Source organism: Homarus americanus, unplaced genomic scaffold (genome assembly GCF_018991925.1).
Source record: "Homarus americanus isolate GMGI-L3 unplaced genomic scaffold, GMGI_Hamer_2.0 scaffold20465, whole genome shotgun sequence".
NCBI lineage: Eukaryota > Metazoa > Arthropoda > Malacostraca > Decapoda > Nephropidae > Homarus > Homarus americanus.
In genome coordinates, this window is record NW_024756914.1 from 982,277 (window position 1) to 1,007,035 (window position 24,759).

General features: G+C 42.4%; 1 protein-coding gene across 7 annotated transcripts in view; it reads left to right on the top strand.

The window, feature by feature from the left end:
* Window positions 1-1,430: 1,430 nt before the first annotated feature.
* The window catches only part of LOC121857226 (lethal(2) giant larvae protein homolog 1-like), a 56,933-nt gene continuing 33,604 nt past the window's right edge, over window positions 1,431-24,759 (top strand). For 4 of the 7 annotated variants that reach the window (XR_006087136.1, XM_042353187.1, XM_042353192.1 and 1 more), the window contains exons 1-2: window positions 1,431-1,661; window positions 9,004-9,101. Coding sequence is in view for 6 of the 7 variants with exons in the window: in XM_042353187.1 (XP_042209121.1) it covers window positions 1,581-1,661; window positions 9,004-9,101 (179 nt within the window). In the remaining variant the exon portion in view is untranslated. The remainder of the gene's footprint in view (window positions 1,662-9,003; window positions 9,102-24,759) is intronic. The other 3 variants (XM_042353189.1, XM_042353190.1, XM_042353188.1) reach the window with 2 other exon arrangements.

Genomic DNA, 24,759 nt, shown 5'->3' on the forward strand with positions numbered 1-24,759 from the left:
TGCTGCCATATGGCATCACAAAAATTGTGACCAAGTCCCAGGTTACTGATCATTGGGTCAGTGACCTGTGCATGGATGAGCTAATCCAAGACATTTGACACCACAGATGACATCTTTAGATGCTGCGCCAACCAATCACTGTCCGATTAGATGAAAATTGACAAATCACACACAAGGTTCCAACCACCTACACTTTAAGGAACCAATCATAATGACTTGTATAATACTACCTGAAAAATAACCTATCGGATGCAAGCTTTCAACCATTACGCCGTGACAATCAAGGTAGTTTTTTGTCTATATATTAAAGATATTAACGATAAATAGATATAAGAATTAGAGAGATAAATACATGGACATTGTACATTTATTGTATTGGCTGGTGTTTTATTTCTCAAAGTGACAGTTCGACTTCTCCACCACTGTTCAGGGTCATAAGTTGTTTCTTAAAGGGCTCCACAGAAGTCCGCGACTTCATAGATGCAGGCAACCGATTGTACTGGACTATGTGGGTAAAGGATCGGGCAGCAATAGGCTCAAGGCTTATCACTACTACGCAAAATCATTTAATAATATGCAGTTAGAGAAATTAATAAGATTTCCAAATATTTAAGCTCGCCAAACATTAATGCCTTAATAGTCATTAGACACTTTGAACCCTTTCCTAGCTTTAATTGGCAGCCAATGTAATTCGATCAAGAATGGTATAGTGGGAGTCTTCGGTGGGAGCTTCAGAGAGGACTTACAACTTCTAAGATCGACTTACAGAGTTAACTGGGAGATATATTATTGTAAATATCTTGAGTATCCGGCCCGTTTAATAGTATTACCTTGTAAAGGAATGACTCATTTTACCTTTAGGCAAGAAAGTAATCTTTACTCTAAAATAGACAGAATTTGTAGTGTTATGCCTTAGACATCAACGGCATACACGTAAGAGTCCTAGCTGTAATTAAATGAATGATAAAACTGAAGACCAGGAAACAGCTGTTCAAAGTTTGAAAACTATTTCTCATTGAGCCTGGCGGAGGAACACCAACGGACGGTGCCGCGTCTCTCAAGCTTGGCGCCGATCACGAAATTCCACTTTTATTTACTCAAATTTCTTCCGTTTTAGATCACGATAGTGTCACCTAAAATGAGTAAATAAAACAAATAAATATTATTGTCTTTTACACCAGGAGATCTTATTGTTCAAAATTAAATAAACGGTAAGAAGAGAGACATTAACGTAAATGGGTGGGTCGGGTCGCCTCACAGGTAACTCTAATGACAGCAATAAGTACCGAGACTCACCCCAGTTTCAAAAGTTTATAGAGGGCGGTAGTGACGCTAAGAAAAGAAGAGCATCGGAAGTGATGTTTTTCGCTTCTATTAAAGATTCATATTATCCATATTCCACCAGAGTGCGGCGGATAGAGGGTGGGATATCTTGTGGCTAGTGTCAATGTACGATTATTATTTAAGGTATAACTTTTTCGTCAGTGTTGTTTTGTCGGTTGTTGAGTTCATACGTGTTTGTTGCGGATTCATGAGAACTTGATTTGTTTTATAATATCAAGCGTGAAGCTGCCGACACCATGTTAAAGTTTATGAAACACCAACAAAAAATTAGTCCAGAACGAATACAAAAACAAAAGGAATTATTCGCATTCAACAAGGTGAGGGAATGTTGCTGTTAAAAGTTTGGTCATGAGGGAAGCAGCGGCGAGATGTGTCCATGTGATGTGTTTACAGAGGTAACTGCTTATACCTGAGTCATGACGAAATGATTATAGATATTTCTAGAATTTTGGAATTCCCCGAGACTTTGTATGATAAGCTGGACCTAAGGTGTTATATGTTACTTCAATGTTGTTTGTGGAGGGAAGCATGTAAACAAAACAAAGAATTCTTGTGGTCACAGGATGCTGGGCCAACTGAGGTCACGAGAAACGTTATTATTATTGAAAGTCATCAGCACGACACTACACCTTACTATAAAAATTGATCAGGGAGAAGATAAGGGGTCTGAGGTTAGATCAATGTTGCATTATTGGAAAAAAAAATTATGGTAGTTTGCTAGGGCCATTTACTCTGTGTTGATGGATTATATGTGTTGAGTGTGATCCTGTTGGGCTATGGTATAATTTATTTACAGTATTGTCATGCAGGATATGAACTAAGGGAAATAAAGCAAATCTAACAACCTAAGAAGGTTAATTTGTCATTATTCCCAGGTTCCAAGATTGTGCTTGGTGCTTCTTTGGTTGCTAATAACATTTATTTTACAAGGATGAAGATAAACAATGAAATCATGTTAAAAAGTATTTTAAGATTCCAGGCTTATTAGAGACATTTACAACAATTTTGGTTTGTACTGTAAGTTATTTGATTAGGTAGTTTTTTTTAATGAAGACGACTCTTTTACAGCCAAAAATAAATAAAATTGTAAAAAGGAATTGCAATATTTGCTTTGTTATTTTGGCAGATCTTTTTCAACCTGAACACAAATCTACATCCACCCACAACATGTCACTAAGGCGATTTTGATTATTTACATAATGTCCGTTTGATTCACAAATGCTTCTCAGCTGTTCTATACACATGACCCGGTGCTGGACAACTCGTACTTATGTAAGTCTTACCCATCAAAACATGTCAAGTCGTACACAATTTACGAGACAGTTTGTACCCCTGTATATATATATATATATATATATATATATATATATATATATATATATATATATATATATATATATATATATATATATATATATATATATATATATATATAAAGATATAAAGAGAAATTCACCATATGTGGGAAAGAATTCAATTAAATAAGATCAAAATTAGAATGCTCGCATACGCTGATGAACTGGATATAGTAAGCAACAACATCCAAGAAGTAGATACAATGGCAACAACCTTTAAGGAAATAGCAAATTCAACAGGACTCGAGATAAATGTGGATAAGACCAAAACAATGATCATGAAAAGAAACTAAAGGCAAAACTCAAAATGTATCAGAATAAGTGGATTAATATTTAAAAAACCGAGTCCTTTAAATACCTTGGATCACTTATGACATAAGAAAACAAGATTAAAGAAATAATGGAAAACCAACAATGTAAATTACTGTATAGCAAGGAGTGGAGCCAGTAATAGACACTACTTCAGTCTTCTGGACACACTAAAACGAAGATCCGTATCAAGAACAACAAAGCTGAGAATTTACAACACAATAATATGTCCAGTTCTTACTTACGGTTGTTAATAATGCACATTTTTGCAAATTTGTGAGCCTCATATCTGATGTCATCATTATCCATTTGGTAGCATTCTATCACTACTCTGAACCGATTGTGTATATTTTTATATGCAACCATTCTAGCCTGCAGCCCACATAATGTAGACTCTGGAGAAGTGTTGTCATCAACATGCTACTTTCGTTGTCTAATTCTGGTTTCTTAATATTCTGCAGTACTACATAAAGCCTGTGCTTCCATCTCAAAAATATCAAAGCGAGAGTTGGGGAGGAGTTATCTCGTGCGTTGAGTACCAGTTATCTTAGGTACGAGTTGGCGTGGGTATGAGTTAACTTTTTTGAGTACGATTTATCTTGGGTATGAGATGACCCTAACCCCACATGAATTTTGCTATATTATAAGATTTATCGGAGATAAGATGAACCCACCTAAGGTACCTATCCTAGGTTGGACGTATGTTATTTTAGGTTTGTCTGGTTAAGGTATGGAAAGGTCTCTGAGAAATGTTTGGTTACTGTAAAAGATCCTTGTGTTCTTGGTTGCAGTAAAAAATCCTTAATTTCTTGGTTACTGTAAAAATTTCCTTATGTAAAGATGACTGTTCGTACGTTAAGGTCATTGGAAAGCTTTAGTTTACAGATTAAGTTGCTACCAGGAATAATTTCATTGGCTCGACTTGACAGATAGAAGTCAATTACAGTATTTATAACAAGAACTCCGGAAAAAGTCCCACAGAGGATGGTAGTGATCCTCCCTCCACCAGTGAAATACAGAAGCTCTTCAAACACTACCAGGCTTTGTTCATAAATCCAAGGAAGTGTTCACATGCCCCAGGTTAGGTTATGGAAAGGTTTTATAACATTGAAGTGCCAGAACCCGAACATTCGTTAACCAGGGTGTTCCTGTACAATATACAGAATAATGCATACAGTACTGGTACAGTATACATTAACAAAATGTGCTTCCGGTTGGAAACTTTGAAATGATATTAAAGCCTTCATTTTTTCTCCCCTTTTGGTGTACCGTACAAACTTTATTTGGTACTCAGCATCTTAACAATATCCTGGGATTGAATCAAAGAAAATACACTAGCTTACAGTTTTGTTAGACCTAATACTGTACTGTATTGTACTGTACTATAGTCCATTGAGGCGGAAGGAAAGATATATATGAATTCAACATTTCCAAATACTTAAATAACCTATGTACAGTACTGTACCCTGTTTACTGTACAGTATAGTACTGTATATAAATTTTTACTCCATTAGTCAGTATACTATACATCATTATAATTACCATACTATCACAAGTAAAGTACAGTACTTCCCACATTTTCCATGTCACTTTGAAGAAAAAAAATGTGTTGCTATATTCTCTGTCTCGGCAGAATATGCAACACAGGATTATTCAGTGTTTGGGGTCCTTCTGAGCAACTAGCACAGATATTTTAGTTGTCCAAATAGACTTTATAATTAACTGCTAGTATAATTTGTAATGTAATATATGTACTGTATTTGGCCTGTCATGTACAGTACCCGGTATGTACGAAAGGATTCATATCTATGAAATGTGACAAAATTACATTTGACAGGGTAATATGTGAACACATAAAGTGGGCAATGAGAGAGCTAGGGGTTGAAGAGCACTGTGTTAGTGGTTCAGGCATTTTATATGTATATGAAGGCTCAAAAAATGTTGTAAGAGTGAACGGTGAGGAATTTGAGGTGAAAGTATGGGTTCGTCAGGGGTCTGACTTGAGCCCACATTCTGTTTATCATGGTGCTGGAGGAAATAACAGGACTTTAAGACTGGTATGTCCTAGGAACTGTGGTATGCTGATAGCAAATGATACTGTATTGAAGAAGCAGCAGAGAAAAATTAAGAAATGGAAGGAAGGAATAAGAGTTTGAAGACCTGCAAGTGAATGTGACAAAAACAAAAGTGTTGATTAGTGTTGTGGGTGAGGGATCTGTGGAGGAAAATGACAATGTGCTGCCTGTAAGAAAGGTATTAGCAAGAACTCAATTATGTGCCTGGCTGTTGATTTTTTGTGTCGGGGATATTTATCGGCCTTGGTTTCAGCTATTGGATTTTTAGAATACAGTACAGTATTACATTTCCTGAGCTTTAGCCGAGAAATTGTTCACCGAGTTTATTTTTTTTTGGGGTGGGGGGAGGGTAGGTTGAAGGTCAACACAAAATATTCACATGAAGGGAGAGATAAGCAGGTTTAGTAATTTTGTTTTTATTGAAAATTTGGTGCATATTTAATTTTTTTTTAGTATGGCAATGATCTGAGAGACCTGCAGAGCAAGTTTGTCTCCATACTTTTATTATCACAAGACAGTTTTCAAGTTAAATGAGACGGTAAATCTCATAGCCATACTAGGAATGTATTGACCACTCTTTAACATAATGCTGATGAGTACTGGGATATCTAATAGTGCTTTACTGTGTAATCTTAAACCTAGGTATACCAAACCTCTTGAGTACAATTACTAAACCACCTGAGTACAAGTAGCAACCTGTGGTCTTTGTACTGAAAGGGTTAAGGTTATGTTTGCAAGGGCTTTAGGTAGTGTACTCAAAGGGTTAATACATCATACTCAAGTGTTTAAGATGCCTTACTGGGCTAATTCATTGTACTGTACACATGGTTGGCATCACACTCATGGATTTTGTAGTTATACCAAGGAAAGGCACATCTGGTACAGTACTTCACTCAGACCCGGCACATTGAACATTATAAACTTTTACCACAAAATAAATGATTGAGCATGGTAATTACTGATTTTGGGTTCATATATATTGTACTGTATTTAAGAGATGGAAGGATGGATGTACCATTCCTATTTTATATTGGAGAGAAATGATTGAGACTGATTAAAGTACAATACAAGAACATGATGAGTTATGGGGGAGGATGGGTGGGTGAGGTTGTGGGAGGTGGTGAGCCGTTGAGATACCAGCAGTCAAACCAGTCGTTTTTCCACGGTACAGACATCTCCCTTCCATGCCACCCATCATGTTGATCTAAACCTGTCACAAGGAATTCTCAAAGATATTCTGCTGGTTGATGGTTTGGTACAAGCTGACTTTAGTTGACAGATTAATTAATTTTTAAGTGTAAAATAATAATGAAAATTTATGTATTAGTCATGCTTTACCACGGGTGTCTTTAAATACACTAGATAATAATGGTTCATGAGTTGTCTTACCCGGGTTACGATGTTCTCACACTTCACCAGACAAGTAGTTTCATCTGTGTGTACAGTACTAAAGTCCGGTTTTTTAGGGGCATATTATACGAAGTGTGTGAGACAGAATCACTATTGTTTATCAGATTTTCCAATAAAATACAATATTTTGAGAGCATAATGTAGTTGAGTTGAGTTTTGAGGTAATGTATCTAATGCCTTTCATTACTAATACTGTACAGGATTTTGAAATATAGTACAGCACTGTGTAAGTATTATGAGCTTAAAACACAATGGGGTGTCGTCCATAAAGTTGAGTGTTTTAATCAGTTTCTTGTTTATTTAAATATTTATAAATTATTTTTAAGATATTTAAGTTAATACTTCATGTACTGGAGTTGAGTATATGCACATTCACCAGAGCTTTCGGAGATGGGAAGTGAAATAAAAGGTACAGAACATGTAGGGTACTCTTATTTTTTCCTTAGGAATGAGACTCAGACGATGTGTATATAATGTCCTGGAGTCTCATGACAAGGAAAGGAGATATAATGGATTTTGTGTGTAAAGGTAATAGTGAAGACGAAGAATGGATGGATATGCTAGAACATTACGAGTCCTCTAGGGCTAAGATGTGTTTGTGGTGGTGAAATTTCGTTAACATTTTATTTTATTTCTAGTCCAACTGTCCAATGATGGTAGGGACGCGGCGTATAATAATATATATATATATATATATATATATATATATATATGGTAGAAATGTTTAACAGTATATTCTATGGTCGGTTTTAAAAAGCTGTGGTTAAGGTTTCATGTGTGTGATCAGAGACATATGACTCATAGTACAGTAAGTTGACAGTAAGAGGGGCATTGAGAGGAGTGACAAGTTTAATGTGTCTTTGGCAACACTTGGTGGATCATCTGACCACGGCCGGTGTTGGTGTGTGGGGAGTTTATGGCTCATTACACGTGGGCCCCGCAAGGTTCACTTCTTTCCTGGCTACACCATCGGTTATCTTCGTTTTGGCAACACTGTCCGCCAGCTTAGGGATGGACGGGGGTCCGGAATAGGAAATCAGGGAGTTAACTAAATTTTTGTATTTTATATTTTGCAAATTACGTAGTTCCGAGAAGTTGGTATATCATTAGTATTCATGTGATAAGAGATTTGTTAGCGTATTTGTTTAATTACGAGTATTGGGTTCACGACAAGAAGTAATGTGACCAAATCGAAGATATGTCATCTTTTAGTCTTTTGATAGTAACTTTCCGTCTCCGAACCACAGTATTTACTGGTGTTATACTGTTAACAGTAATGTTTGTAATAAATTCTGTAAAGCTGTGTAGAGAGATTATATAATAATTATTATCATTTACGGTTTATTTCTGAGAAATAGACACAGCTACCATTGTATCCCAAGGTATTGTACCGTACATGTATATGCATGACCTGTTACTACACAAACAGATGTGTTTGAGATTTTGGAAACCAGGGATAACTGTTCAAACATAGCAAGTGACATCTCCATAAACTTATGTATGCATCTATCCAGTCATATCAGTGAGATGGAACTACACCATGTTGCAAAGTAATGCCAAGCTACAGACAGTATTTAACAGCAAGTAAGGCATATGTGTACAGTGATAAAGGTTCATTTATTAGAGTTTGCCGAGTATACCGTTGTAGGCTAAACTTTGCATCACACGTGTCTTCTTAGGGGGTAACATAAGATAAACCACTATAACATATATTTAGTATCTCTGATAAGCCTTATCAGAAGCGTTTCCTGGGATGAGTCACGAGCGGAGTGATTGCTGGATGCCGCTGTGTGTATGTACAGATAAAGCCATGAGTCACCCCTTAGGAGCATGTGTGTGCATGTCAACCTGCTGTTTCCACGTGTACTCTAGTGACTTATTATTATTAACTACATTACTCTAGCACAGGCCAAGTGTAATTGGTAAGGTAAATTATCCAGTTATTATAAAGTACAGTACTTCCTTTTTATTTCTTAAATCATTAATTATCATTTTGGCTTCACAACTTAATATACAAATGGGCTTCGTATTCGATTTCCTGCTAAGTAAACGTATTGAGTTCAGGTAGTCTCAGCTTTATTTAGATACGGTACCATTTTGGTTGTAATTTTTGTTCTTTGGCATAATTAGTCAGTCGGGTGCGTTTCTAAATCTGCATTTACGAGAAATATTCAACGTAGGAACCTTTGTGAATCTGGAGCCAGAAGATATGAATTTATTACAGGTTACATTGTGGATTGTGATTTGTACTTAGCTTAGAATACAATTTTGCTCTGTTGAAAGTATGTCTTAATGGAGAGTTTGGGTGAATGTAGGAGCTTTAATCCACCGGAAGTTGCCTGAGCAGCTTCGTGTTAAAGTATGTCTTAATGGAGAGTTTGGGTGAATGTAGGAGCTTTAATCCACCGGAAGTTGCCTGACAGTCGTTACAGAAAAAGATTATCCTTTTTTGTTTAGATAGTTAGTGTATGTATAAAACCACTAACACCCTTTTCTTCTCTGTCCACCAGGCGTGTTATCATGGGTTCCCGGCCAAGCCCTCAGCTTTGGCGTGGGACCCCCTGCTTCGACTCCTGGCCATAGCCACCAAGAACGGCCAGATCAGGATGTATCCTTTCTTATACCACAGCGAGGTACAGGTTTTTCTTTCTTGGTCGTTGTTTCTATAATGACCGGTCGGATTTTTTATATTTTCTTGTCAGTTTATGTTTTTAATACTATTACTACAATTATTATTGTATTATTATTTTTAGTACACAGTATCAACGTTATCGCGAGTTATGACCATTTTCCCTCATCCGTGTGTCGCTAGAAATAATTTACTGTACACTTAAAAGATAATTATTTCTCTATGCTCCTGGATTGATGGTTAATTAGCAGTGTTTATTACCAGTTAAAGGTAAGTTTGATGTACTGTACTGGCGGAGGAGCGACTATGGCGGCACCAGTGAAGATGTTATTTAAGGTGAGTGCTTTAAGGAGACTGTTGTGTTGTGGTGGTGGTTAGGCAACTTACCAGTGGTCACCTTAATATAAGTACGGAATGTGTACTATTATTGTTGTTGTTACTAGCAGTATTATTAGAATAATTGAGAAATTTGTTTATAAATGGTATATAATTTATCTTAATGGTGCATTGTCTTTTTAAATTTCGGAATTTTAATTTATACTTTTATGATGCTGTTTTTATACTCTTGTTTTATTACTGATTGTTATATTGTAATTATCGTTATTATGATACATCAGTAGCTATTGTAGTCATTGGCACACCAAAATAACAGGTTAGGGAGCACAGGGAAGTGGAGACTGAGGGCGGGGGATTGGAGGGGCGGGGCCGTCACAAGGGAGAGGGAGGCAGGGCAGGAGACAGCAGATACTCTCCAGGGTGACGTATAGGCGTCCCCCGGGGTAAACAGCTGATCCCTGGTCACAGACACCCAACACCCTGGAGTCTTAATACTCGTGGCTACCGGGAGGGTGGGGGGCGACCACAGTGGGGAAGGAGAAAGGGTGGGGAGAATAGAGAGGAGGGGAGATGAGGTAAATGAGAGGGGGAGGCAAGAATGGTGAGGAAAGGTTAATTAATTTAGGAAGGAAGGGCGGAGAGGAGAAAGATGGAGGAAAATAGGAAAGAAGTAAATGAACCTTAGTGGAGGCAGCAGAGGTGGAGAGGTGAGAAATATTGGGAAAATGCAGCTGGGAAGAAGGAAGAGAAAGTGACTGGACAAGAGAGGAGAGATGAGGAATAGATGAGATATGAAAGCTGAGGAAGGAAGACAGGAAGGCAAGCAAGGAAAGAAGTGGGGGAGGGAAGGAGGGAGGTGATACAGAAGCCGTTGGTCTAGACTTCCAACACTGAGGGTCTCCGGGTAGAGGGGGGTTGTTTATCGTTTTCTCTATGGTCATGGAGGGGAGGTGAGGGTGTTCCTGAAGAAGTGTTAATCTCCCTCTGTCCAGGTGGCGGTGACATGTACGTATCCCGGATGGTTATATCTATACCTGCTAGATTGTTTAATACACGGGGTAAATGTAGGGGAATTTATTGTACTGTATACGTTATCCTGTTGTGAGTGTGTGGGAGAGAGGAAGAACAAGGCGATGACGTGAGCGTGGGGGGAGGGTGTGTTGAGGGAGTGCGTGGGAATGTTGCTCCGGGAGTGTGTGTATGTGTGTGTGTCGTGCCCAAGCTCTCTCTCTCTCTCTCTCTCTCTCTCCACCAAAACCGTCTTTCTCGACCAAACTTTTATCGTTTGACCCCAACACCATATTTGTTCCCCCACCCACCCACCCTCCTCCTTCAGTAGTGACCCAACCACCGTTTCTGTCTCCTCAGCTGACCCACGCGTCCTTTCTCTCCATCGTCTCCACTCGTACCGCATATTTTTCTCTCACCATTAGCTTACCACAGTCACCATCATCATTGTCCCTCACCACCGCCGTCACTCTCCTCGTCTTCATTGTTGAGAGGACAATCAGTCTCGACCTTGACTGTGGTGGTCATTAGTCACACACACACACACACAACACACACACATACACACACACACACACACATAACACACACACACACACACATACACATATAACACACACACACACATTACACACACACACACACATAACACACACACACACACAACACACACACATACACACACACACACACACATAACACACACACACACACACATACACACACACCGTTAATTATTATTATTATTACACACTCGCATACCAGCCACTAAATGCATTACGTTAACGCCGCTGCTGAAACCACAAGTTTACTTTTTACTCTCACCTAACTACCAATACCTGGCGTACCACACAACTGGTAGCGCCAACCTGCACTACACCCACCTACCTCATGACTGGTACAACAACACTAAGTTTACCCAACGCTGTGATGATGGTGGTGCCTTATCTGTGCTTCTTACCGTACCTCACCTACCTGGCCACACTGCCACTGGGGAATTAGACGTTTGGTCCACGGTTAGGTCAGGTCAGGTCCTAACCACACTGGTCCTATATTCACTACTGGTTGGTTAAGTGTGGCAGCTACTATACATAACTGATATTTTTCATCTGGGCACAGGACGGCTTTACTCCTACAGCAACTACTACTACGACCGCCACTACCAATACTACAACCACCACCACCACTACTACCACCACCAATACTACAGCCACTACTACCGTTACCTAAAACACAGGGAGACGAGGGAAGGAGATGAGGATGTGTAACTAAGAGTATCTCGTGCCTGGCTGTCCCAGGAGTCGTGGTTATATGCTGTAAAATTATCCCGGCGTCTGTGTGCTTCCATGATGCTGTGGCCTCGTGTTGTGTGTGTGTGTCTGTCTGAACTCTGGTGTTGTCTTGTTTATCACCCACACCACGATGGGGAGTAAGATATGGAGTGAGGAAAAAACAGGAGGGGAGTTTGTGTGTTTATTATTATTTATTGTAAAAGGAGACGTGTGTGTGTGTGTGTGTGTGTGTGTGTGTGTGTGTGTGTGTGTGTGTGTGCGTGTGTGTGTGTGTGTCCACGAACATTACACTTAGATGGGAACAGATATATTTCAAAAAGCTTTTCTACCTAACACACACACACACACACCACTACCAGTAGGCCAAAATATCAAAGGTGGTATCCGTGTATGCGCAGTATAAGGTCTTGTATCGCTTAAAGATGCTGTGATGAAACCTTAACTAGTGTGTACAGCGTCAAATCTAAGTGTATGTATCAGGGGGTAAGGTATTCAACAGCGGGTGTACTGTTTAATGTAGTGCTTGTACCTGTGTGTGGTGTTTTGTTTACTTTGGAGTAGACAAGGTTGTTTACAGTTTAGGGAGGGTGTGTGTAGGGGTTTTGTTAAATATACTGAATTAAGTTGTGTTTTGGTTACTGGCAAGAATGTATTATTTGTTGTATAGTACTGCACGTCTTATTATCTATACCTGTAACTCTACCCTTGTCTCTCTCTCTCTGGGGTAGGGGAAGAGTCAATATGATAGATTGATTAGATTAACTTGACACTAGTGTTTGGTCACGGGGCCATTGTGTACACATGTGTGGTGTGTGTGAGGAGGGGCGGGTGGTGGTGGCTGATGGTATCACTGCAGTGCACGGCTGCTGGTACCCCCCACCTCTCTCTCTCTAGCCTTAAACATTGGAACATTATTTATTTATCCAACATCAACAACAGAACAAGTACATGGTTCCTTATTTACAGATAAAAAAAGTGGCGAAAAATTTATCACTGGGAAGAAGGTTTTCTCACACACGAAGAAGCATCCATCAGTCAGGTCAAGTCAGGGAAAAGTTTAAAACAAAGTGGCAGTAAAAAATAGTGTCCAGTGGTGGTACAAACGCGCGCGCTCTTGGTCGTCTAATTGGAGGTGTAACTCAAGCGATCTTTTGGTTGCCCGACGTAATGAAAATGCAGGAAGATTTTTTTGACTCGTAATTTTTAGTTCCTGTCAGTGTGGGGGTGGGGGGAACAGATAGTCCGGTTAATGTCCTGTGGAGCGCCGGTGCACCGCAGTTATCCGGTGGTTTTCCTCAGCGGTGACCGTCCCTGTGTTGAGGTCCTAACGTCTGACTGGCTGGTGGGGGAGAAAGGGGTTGTAATTGTGGTCTGGAATAGTTTTTGGTGTAGTTAGGATGTTTATGGGTGTAGGATGGTTCTTGGGATGTGTCTCAGGCGGGGATGATCATAAGGATGTGTATTAGGGAGTTAATACACATCCTTATGTGCGGGGGCCGAGAAAGTTAATGTACATCTCATTTGGTTAATACATTACATAGAGGGCGTTGTGTTGTGGTGTTAGCTAGTAATGGTGATAGCCAGTGGTGGTACACCCCTGGTAGGTGACACGATCACGTGGTGGAGGTAATACGTTCACCTTACTTACTCATCCTGTCTTACCTCACCGCCCGCCGGCCTGGACCAACCCTCCTTCTCCCTTCCCCCTCCTCCTCCTCCTCCTCCCTCCTCCTCCCTTCACCTCCCTCCTCCCCCAAAACCCCCCCCCTGTTGACTTAAGTTTCAGGTGTGTTTTGAGGTTGGATTGGGTTAGGTTAGGTTGAGATTAGGTTGTGTGTTACTGACGTGGTCTTACCTGTGCTTACCTGCCCACACCACCTCCTTCGCCTCATCCTACGCACATCCTTCAACCTTCCCTCTTCCCTCCCCCACCATTTTCCTCATTCCCACCCCACATCCCCTACTACCCCACACCACCTCCCTCCTCATCACCACCCTTCACCACCTCCCCACTTTGCCTCACCACGTCCTATCGCGTTCTCCTTGTCTTGTCTTTCCCTCCCTCCCTCTCCGTCTTCTTATCGTTTTCGTTGTCTATATTAATATTCTCTTGCATCCGTTATTGTCTTTGATTACGAGAGAACCAAATTTAAGTGGTATATATTTTTAAAGCAGGGAATGTTGGGTGAATATATATATATATATATATATATATATATATATATATATATATATATATATATATATATATATATATAAACTATAGGTTATTATATGTGTATGTTTTTAGTAATATATACAAGGCAGGTTATTGTAGGAGTCAGCAGAAAATACAATATAGGTTAGCAAGGAAATAATTCAGCGTCTTTAAAGGAAATTTGGCACAGGAGACCCACTTATGAGCTGGGGAAATAGCTTATCAGATAACAGATATTGGTCTCTCTCTCTCTCTCTCTCTCTCTCTCTCTCTCTCTCTCTCTCGTCAATACTGCCTCACGTTTAATGTACCTGCATAGACTCGGTATCTGTCGTGACTCATGGGACAGGCTACAGTGTTGGTGGGTAGTGAAGATAGTGTCTGGGGAGGGTAGTGAGATATAGGAGAGGAGTGGCAAGTGTTTCAAGGATAGTGAGGTGATGGTGGTGACTGATAGTGATGGTGGTGGGCGGTGATGGTGAACATAGATAGTGAGTTAGGATGAATGGTGATGATGTTAGTGAGTTAGAGTGGTGACGGCGGCGGAGGTCGACCTTGAGTAAGATAGTAATAGTGTGTGTGTGGAGCGTGAGTCAGCGGGGTGAATCACTGTGGCTGGCTGGCCCACCGTGTATGTGTCCATTCACCCGGTGGGGGACGCTCTTCTCCCCCCTCCCCTTCTCTCCCTCTTCCCCCTCCCTCCCTTCCCTCATCTCTCCCCTACCCCCTCCCCCATCTATCCCCTACCCCCTCCCTCCTATAGTTTCCTTCTAATTTACCACTACGAACCTGCCCCTCCCTTTGTATCCTTATTCCCATCCTTCCCTATCCGTACTCATTCCCTCCCTTCATCCCTATCCTTACTCCCCATCCAGTAGCCACCACCCTCTACTTCACACCCAGTCCTGTCGCCCTTAATCACCCCTCTTGAAACACACACTATTCTCCCCCTCCCTCTTTTATCCCTCTTACCACATCAACAATTTACTAAGTGTTTCCTCTTTACCCTCTGTGTGTTGTGGTGCATTAGAGGGGAATAACTACACTTGAGATCCCGCGAGCTGGAGAGGAGGAAAATAATCATCGATACATTTTTTTTAATCTTGAAACACATTTATACCATCACCAAACCCAACCAGAATTAAAAGTCTTTATATCAGGAGGTCAGAGGTCAAGGTAACAGTAGGTCAAAGGAGGTCAGAGGTCAAGGTAACAATAGGTCAAAGGAGGTCAGAGGTTAAGGTAACAGCTGTAGGTCAGAGGTTAAGGTAACAGCTGTAGGTCAGAGGTTATGGTAACAGCTGCAGGACAAAGGAGGTCAAAGGTCATATTCAGCAGCAGGTGTATTGTACTGAGGTAATCTTGTCGGCAATAAAAGTACCAGTTATCGTGGGGGCGTCGAGAAGAGCTGCGTCAACACCTGTCATGTGGTTAATGGTTCAACAATTAACGTATTAAATTGAAAGGATAAATTGTGCTTAAAATCTATTGACGAAAACCAGAAGTCGATCACCTGAAGAACAAAACCCCCAGCTTATTTCACCCAAAGACTCTCCATCCCAGCTTATTTCACCTAAAGATTAACCACCCCAATACTATCTGGGGAGGGGGGTGGGGTTAACGTGAGGGTGGTTAATCTTTGGGTGAAATAAGCTGGGATGGAGAGTCTTTGGGTGAAATAAGCTGGGGCGGAGAGTCTTCAGGTGACCCCCATAGTGTTATCTCTAAGTGGAAGGTCGTAAGTAAATTCTAGGAAGTTTAATATAATATAATAATACACTAATTAAAGAAAATGAGAATGGGGACATGACGTTCAGACGCACTTGGACGTTATTGACAGTCAGACGTGTGTGGGTGGGGGGTAAGGAGTCATCATCAGGTGGAATGGTAATTACAAGGTAAGGTATTGGTTGTGGACGAGGAACAAGGTGGTGGTTGAAGGTGGCTCCTCCGTCTTGTTGAAAAAAAAAAGCCTCTCGGTGTGGTGTCGTACCCTGAACACCTAGGCAACGCTTCCTAACACACACGTGAAGGAGACGAACAACTCCTTGAGGTCCCTTGTGTATGTTTAGGGTCCCCGTTAAGACCTCCGTAGTGCAGGTGAGACAAACACTACCATTACTTTACCAGGAAATGACAGGACTTATAATCCACACCCAGCCCCCCCCTCCAGAAGCCCGTGAATCAGTTCCAATTAGTGGATATGAGATAAAAGACCTGGACGAGGAAAGTTGGTGGATAGGACCCCCCCTCTCGGGTCAGGGTGATGGCTTGATGGTCTTTAAACCCCACGGAAGTTAAAGACCTTCACGGGCTAATTAGCAGACGGCAGCAGATTTAGGTGTGTGTGTTGATCGTAAGGTAAGAAGCCACCTTCCTTAACCCAGGCTGAAAATTTAAGATCTCACAAGTGCACTGCTGGTAGGTCCCCGGGGGCGTGGAGCAGCGGAGGAAGGTGTGTGTGTGGGGAGACGGATCACTGCTCTGGAGTACTCGATGTGTTTGACTGTCTGTCCTTACTTAACCAAGGGGATCTTCTTAAGGTTTCCGGGCGTAAACTGAGGAGGGAAGTTGTGCACATTCAGACTTAATAAGATACTTGTACTGTTTGTCGTACCTTGTTTACCTGTTGACTGGTGCAGGGGTTGTGGTAAACTTGAACCATTTTGGGCGTGGTTTAGGTTTAGAGAGTGGGTGGGCGGGCGGGGTTATTGTTTATAATGACCACTAGCGTGTGTAAGTTAATGTATGGAGGAGCAGTGTCGTGTGCGGGAGGTACACTGTCTGCAGGTCAGGTTTAATACTGAACCCCGCACGGCCCGACCCTTCACTCAGATGCCGCCGCCATATTTATCTGTTATTGAAACGTTATTTTACTGATGCAGTGTTGTGGTGTTTATATTACTTAGGTGTGTGTGTGGTGATATATTTACAGACAAGGTTTATCATGCCAGGACGCACCAATACGGTACAGTAGAGTATATCCGTATGCTACTGGGTTTATCCAGCCTCCCAGAATCATCATGGAGGAAGCAGCGTCTCGGCTCACTCAGGCTACAAGTACTGTACCTGAAGGTCGCTTCTTGGGGGAGAAAACCTCGACATAGAGACTCACTCTCTCACATGTTAATGCATTGTATGTTGCATCATGTCTTATTATACTCCTCTTTGTTGTTTGTTAGTCACCCTAGGAGGGATGTGGTGGCCGAGAGGATACGAGGCTGCATCCTGTCCTGTCTATGGTTGTTGGTTGACGTTCAGGACAATCTAATTCACCAGACTGAATGGTTAGGCAGTCGAGTGCAGTAACGGTCACGCTGTCTTTGTATACAGTACTTAAAAAAGTAACACTGCCGGCTACATAGTGCTGTTTACACACTGTCTCTAACGGCTCGTCAGGCCTTAGGGAACCTTTTTCAGTTTCACTCATTCCAGAAGTGGCTGTTTTTCGCGTGGAGGAGTTTTCCCATAGTGGACTTAACGCTCCAGGTGATCAGGTCTTGGTTACCTGTGTTTTCACTTAATTGACTTCAGTACAGGTGCAAGAGTTCATGACGTCAGCCCCACTGCTTGTGTGTCAGTCTGTTTATAAACCAAGAAACATGAGAGAGAGACGTGTTGTCGTTCATCCTTCTACTTCCCAATGACAAAACTTCACATTTTAGGAACTCCGTGACGCGCGCTGCTTCGTCATAACCGTCGCCGCTTCCACGATGGGTTTCTTGCGCTGCCTCACATCCTGGAGTCCTCAGAGTATTTTTTTCATATCCTTTTAAATGTCAAGGATGAATACCATTATTTACAGGATACAGTATGTTCGTTCCCTCGGCCCCAGGCACAATTAAGGTGGCAGTTTAAGGGTTAAAGTAGACAAGGTGATTTATGGCAGTTTAAAGGTGAAGGTAGACAATTAAGGTGGTTTATGGTAGTTTAAAGGTCAAGGTACACAATTAAGGTGGTTTATGGTAGTTTAAGGGTCAAGGTACACAATTAAGGTGGTTTATGGTAGTTTAGGGGTCAAGGTAGACAATTAAGGTGGTTTATGGTAGTTTAGGGGTCAAGGTAGACAATTAAGGTGGTTTATGGTAGTTTAAGGGTCAAGGTACACAATTAAGGTGGTTTATGGTAGTTTAGGGGTCAAGGTAGACAATTAAGGTGGTTTATGGTAGTTTAGGGGTCAAGGTACACAATTAAGGTGGTTTATGGTAGTTTAAGGGTCAAGGTAGACAAACAGTTGTACATATATACGTCTTAACTTAGCAGGAATATTCAGCCGTGTGGTAAGACCGAGTTGTGACTACTCTTACCTGTGTGTGTTGCGTATAATTATCCAGGTGTGATCCTCTTCCTCCTTCATCTTCACCACCGCCACCATCACCTGGTTAACACAGTCACCTTTATAGGACTCTGATCTTGTTCGTGTCTTGTACAGAGTCATTAGTCTCCCCTACGTGGTTCAGGCGCCGACGGAGAGCTCAGTGGGTAACGATGGGAGATGAGGTGCTGTAATTAATACCCGTCATGAACGTGATCTTTCTCTTGACTCTTAGATCATCCTTCAACATAATTACATCCTTAAAACACAAGAAATTCGTAATATATGAGACCAATGGGCTATTAATGACAGTAATTGTAATCGAATTGGTAATGATGTGGTTCATCAATGTATTGTACTAACATGTAAAAGGCTGTGTGGGGCGTGTGTGTGTGTGTGTGTGTGTGTGTGTGTGTTTTTTTTTTCCGACTTCCAGGCTGCGGTAGTCACACACAGTATATCTACACACATTCTTGGGGGAATTTGTCTGTCTTTGTTAACTCAGGGTTTGTTTACGCTCACGTGTTGCTGAGAGGGGGGCTGTGGTGGTGGGAGATGACGTGCCTGGCTGAGAGTAGAGGAGACGAGGCTGAGGAATGTGGGAGTGGCAATCGTTCTTGGACTGATATGTTAATGTGAGGGCTTTAACGTTCTCTAGAAGCTAATACATCCAGAGCCGAATACCCAAAGTTCATATATAAGAGCCAGGATACCCCCACCCCACCTCCCGCGGATAAGATTTACCCTCAGGTGACAGCCAGCACGTGTTAAGTACGTCTTAAAGAGGAGGTTAACAGGAGTCATCTCACCTTGTACGGCTTACTTATGGAGATTACTGGGATTTTTTTTTTTTGTGGAGAGTAAACACGAATCTACAGTGTGTCTTGTATAAGCGTGGTGAAGTGTGTTGAGGGTGAGAGTAGATCCTGTTGAGCCGTGTGAGAGAGAGAGTGTGTCACTACTGATCTGCTGTAGTACTTGGGGTGCGTCTTGGTCGTAGCTATACACACTATTACCTGAACACTAAATAGGGTTGTTAATGTAAGACACTGTACCTCTGTATAGTCGACGTCCCATGGGGGTTGACGTCAAGAGGCTTCTGTTTGTGAGACAACCAAGTTTTTATCCTCCTCTCTGTCTGCCATAGATGGTTGATGAGCTCTGTGAGGCAACCAAGTGTTTTTTTTTTATATATACCGTCTGTCATAGATGTGTGTCTGTTCACCGTCATAATGCGTCACACTTATAACCCCTATACAACACTGTTATATAAGTCACCAGTGTGTATGTTAGGTGTACCAACAAAGAGTGAGTGTGTGTGTGGCCTGAGACTGGGCTTATAGTAAGTAATGGGATGTAGGGATTATTGTGAAGGGAGGGAGGGAGTACTGCAGGTGATCACGTTTCACCACCAGTGTCACAGTGGCCTTGAGGTGTCTTGTATGACATAAGGATCTGATGTGTGGGAGAGAAACACGGGGAAGTGGTATATGTTCATCTCTTCCTCTAACCTGTCAGCAGCCCAAAACGTTAGTCAGGAATTTAAACAAACTGAGCTGTTGCCTGTGTTTCCCTCCCAGACGTTTACTCCACTTGTCGACCACGTCATGGTATAAGTTATACTGAAGATGTCGTGGCCCGCGTGTCCTTGATACAGTACCTGCAGTTGCTCATGTTAATACTGTACGTTTTACTAACCTCGCTTTCTAACCAATTTAACATGTTGATTTCCTACTGCTACCAGGATAAAAACAATGTAAATTCTGCTCCAAGACTTAAAATCATCAATAATATGCGAACCTAACCTAACCCCCCAAATAACTGTTTATTTTTTTATTTTATTTTTTTTACTTATTTTTTTTTACTCTTTCCTTTTAAAACCATCTCATAGTTGACAGTGAACTCTGTATTTATTAGTGATTTCATTCAGGTAGTTTAGTCTCATTAATTACCCCTTTGATTAGTAAGTTAGTTTTGGTGTTAGAGTGTAGAGGGAGACAGTAGAGGTGTGTTTAACTTGTTATGTCGTGAGAGCAGGTGAAGCCAGGTGTGTTATGAGGGGAGTTGGGGGATGGGAATTTGCTGGGGCCTCACTGGGGTACTTATCGGTTTACAGTGATTATCTCCTGTCTGTCTCACCCTCCCCCACCACCACTACTACGACCCTCGACTTCCTTACCCCTCTCATCCTCCTCCCTTCCCCAGCCTCTACCTCCTCCCTCCCCTGCCCCTCCTCCCCGCATACCTCAATAGTTTTCACCATATTTACTTGGATCAGCTGACATGGAGGTGTGTTTATGTGAGGTTGTGTACGAACATTATGTTGACCGTGCGTGGTATGTCCCTCTCGCTGGACATCATGGTCTTACATATACGTGTATAGATTTTCATAGTCACTCACATGCTAGAACACAGTCCTTCATAAACACGCTCCCACACCCCTGCCCTGCCACACCCCACTTCTCCCACACCCCTGCCCTGCCACACCCCACTTCTCCCACACCCCTGCCCTGCCACACCCCACTTCTCCCACACCCCTGCCCTGCCACACCCCACTTCTCCCACATCCCTGCTCTGCCACACTCCCCAAAACCCCCTTACACTAGCTCCTCGACAGGTGTTTACTTTTACAACATCTTTTCAGGAAATTACGGTGTTTAAAATTTCAATTAAGACTTTTTTACGATTTGTATTTTTTTATCTGCCTCGTGCACGCTGTTCCTCATTAACACGCAGGACACACGGCCAAGTTTTTTGTAAGGGAAAAGTGTGAGTCAGGTAGAGATATGAGGGCCTCGTGGTGGAAGGGGATAAACATAGCAAAGACTTCTGTCATCGCTTGAAGATTACCCATCCTAACCTAACCTAAACCAACCCAACCTAACAATACTCATTAGGTTGTTTAATCATCAGGTGTAGTAAACTGTTTGGGCTGATCTGTAAGGTGATCCCACATGTGTGACAGCCAAGCATAAGAGTGAACTGATGGGGGTGTGTTAAACCTTGAGTCTGGTCGTCGTGTACTGTACTGAGAAGAATGTTTGTTTGGTTAGCTTAGGTTAGGTCAGGTCAGGTGAGAATAAAGTGTGAGTGGGAAGGTGGCTGTAGTGGCAGGAGGGAAGCCGCAGTTGTACGAGACACGTGAATGAAACGGAGCGGCTCTATCTCACTCGGTGGAGTACGGGGAACACCTGCAGGACAAGTGTGTGTGTGTGTGTGTCGCAGCTGTGTCGGGAGGAGGGGGTGAGGTGGGGTAGGGGTAGTTAGTGTAATGGGGGGGCAGGAGTCTGGTGGGTAAGTAAGATGGGCAGCTGGAGGGAAGGGGGACGGGTGATGGATGGGGGAAGGGGCGCTCTCTTAGGGTGAATATAAGTTCAGACATGTGGTAAGGGACAGGTTAATAGGCAGGTGTGTTTGTGTTGGGGTTGTAGTGTGTAATGCCCTTATAATGCTTGTGTGTGTGTGTGTGTGTGTGTGTCAGTAAACTTAAGAGTGGGACGCTTCCCTCCTTCCTTACCCCGGATGTACCACATATTTACTGCCGGACATATCTCCCCCCGCAGCCACACCTTTACCCACACCATCCCCATGAGCTCTGGTCGGTCAGCCAGCCACACCGTACTCTCCGAGACACTGTGTGGGCGTTGGACTAATACACGTTACTTGTTGTAGGTGAGTGAGGCAGTGTGGGTTAGGTGAGTGAGGCAGTGTGGGTTAGGCGAGTGAGGCAGTGTGGGTTAGGTGAGTGAGGCAGTGTGGGTTAGGCGAGTGAGTCAGTGTGGGTTAGGTGAGTGAGGCAGTGTGGGTTAAGGATATAGGTGGACAGGCTTTACTTGTTCACTACCTGTGTTGTATTGTAACACAGAGGACGAGTATTGTATATTGACTGGGCATACAATATTGTGTATGTGTATGTTTGTATGTATGTATTAATGTGTATATTTATATACATACATACATGCCTCAACAGTACTGCCATGTGTCTGTGACGTAGCGGAAGTAGGATTTAATAAACGGATGTGGTAGACGGGTCACGTTGTTGTGTTACGGTTGTACAGGGATGTCCGTTTATTGTTGTGTGTGACGGTGGAGTATGATAATAGGTTAGGTTAAGTGTGACTGATGACCTGCCTGCTGGTGTAGGTGAAGGTTGTGATGTGTCGGTGGTCAGCTGTTGGAAGGTGTACAAGGTGGTGGTGTAGTGTAAGAATACAGTCATACCTCACACACACACACTAGTCCACCGTGTCGTGCTTCCGCCAGAGCCTCGTCATTTAAACACACACACACTGAGGGACAACAGGTAGGGGTTGTATAATAGTAAACAGTACTGTAGGAGGGTGAGCCGTCAGCCCACACACTACAGTACAAACATGTTTGTATAGATGTATGATTTCTGTATGTGTGAATATTGTGTATAATGAGTGAAGTGCAGTATAGTGAGTGATGACGGGCGATACACACATCTTCCTGCCAGCACTTGAAAGGCTTCTTAAAAAAGCATCTAACTGGATCATAAGATCATAACTGCAGCTGCCGCAGCCAACACCAACACTGCTACTGTACCCGCTCCTCGCCCGTCCTGCCCCGCTCTCCACGTTATTTGCATTTTTATATATTGATAGTGAAACAGTTTATTTAGCCGGGAAAATGGAGATAAACTAATCAGCAATAACAGTATTGACATGGCTGACCCAACGAGGTCCGGGGTAATCATAGTGGCACCTGAAAATATTGTACATTAGCAGAAGCTCCAGTACACACACACACACACACACACACACAATAAACCGTACCATCAGTCAGTACAAAGTATTGGTGGACAGTGTTAGTATTAGTGTGGGAGGATGAGGCAGTAAGGCACCGTTGAGTTCACCTTGACAACATAATTAACTATTTCACTGATGTCTCCAACATGCTTGGGTAAATGCTGGTAGGTGAGGTAACCCTCCCTGGTGGGGGGGGACTCTCCTTACCTCGCAGCCTGAGGGAGGGAGGAGAGGCTTGTATTGCCGTAGTCTTTATCTTTACAACATAGACAGAGGGAGGGATTAAGTCAGCCTCCCTCCTACTTGATCGGACAAGAGAAGGTATGGATAGTTTGAACCAGTTTACAGAACGAAGGAGGGGGGGGGGATTGAGTGAGGGAGAAGTATTGGTTGAGGCAGAAGTGTTCCCTCTCGTTTGACCATCAGGGATTATAACACTCAGATTGCAGTAATCAGAAGGAGGCGGTGTAGAGTACGTGACTCCCACACGCTCTCCTGACGCCGTGGACAGGTAGGGAAGAGAGAGAACGGGGGGAATTGAGATGAGATACAAAGACAAACATATTGATTGATTGATGCAAATGTTAACAAATAAGGACAAACTGACTGACTTAACGTGTCAGCCAGACGGATACCTTGACGTGATTACAGACAGACAGCTTGACGTGGTGACAGACATACAATGACAGCCATCCATCCAAAGACAGCAACACCAATACGTGACTTCCCACACACACACAGGGTCTTGGTCACTAACTCAGCCTTAACACAATGGGATATTACCGCTACCTTAACACCTTTACAAACATATTTTATCCCCCCCCCTCCGGAGTAATCCACTTACCACACACCTACAGTACTCTAGATGGCTGCTTAACACCTGCCTTCCTAAATCAGCGACTGGAAAAAAATGGTGTCCATCTCAGAAATTATGGGACTCTAGTCTTGTGTTGTTTTGATGGTCGTGCTGTGTGTGTGTGTCAGCTGAGGTGTGAGCTGTTGCCCGGGTGACAATAGACAGTAAAATTAATGTAATGTCTTGGGGGGGGGGGGAGTTTATCCTCATGTGATCCAAACTATTTATTCACCGCAGCTACACACCACGTACAGTACTTTTTGTTTTAAACCTTGTGGTGAAACGTCTTCTGTACCTTACCTCCTGGGGATCACACCGAGCATCGTGGAGTCAAAGGCCCCATTCTCTACACCGTCTCTAACGAAGGCATAACCTGTTCACGTCCTCACGCCGGGGTACACCCAACCTGGGTCACCACGAGGACGCCAGTTTTAATATTTTATTTGGTTAACGGTAGATGATTATATTCATCTCAGAGGCGACACAGTATACGAGGGGTTTAATACACTGTAAATTTGATATAAAGATCCACACGTGTATATATAAACCAGCCTTCAGGATTCCAAGTATATGTGACGGACGGACGGGCGGGCAAGGGGTGAATAATATGGTCCCCCATGGTCCTAACTGGGGGCATGAAGATGGTGTGAGAGGCCGTCAAGGGAATTTTAATGGTCTCATTATCCTCCGGCTTCCAGGACAACACAGGCCTATGTTACATCTCTCTTCACACACACACACACATACATACATAATATGCTTCCGGGAGAGCGTCCATACCCCCACACTAATGCAGCTATGATCCATTTTAGATGACATTTTGTGCTCTTTATTTCCTAAGGCTTCGTATCTCTAGTTACATGT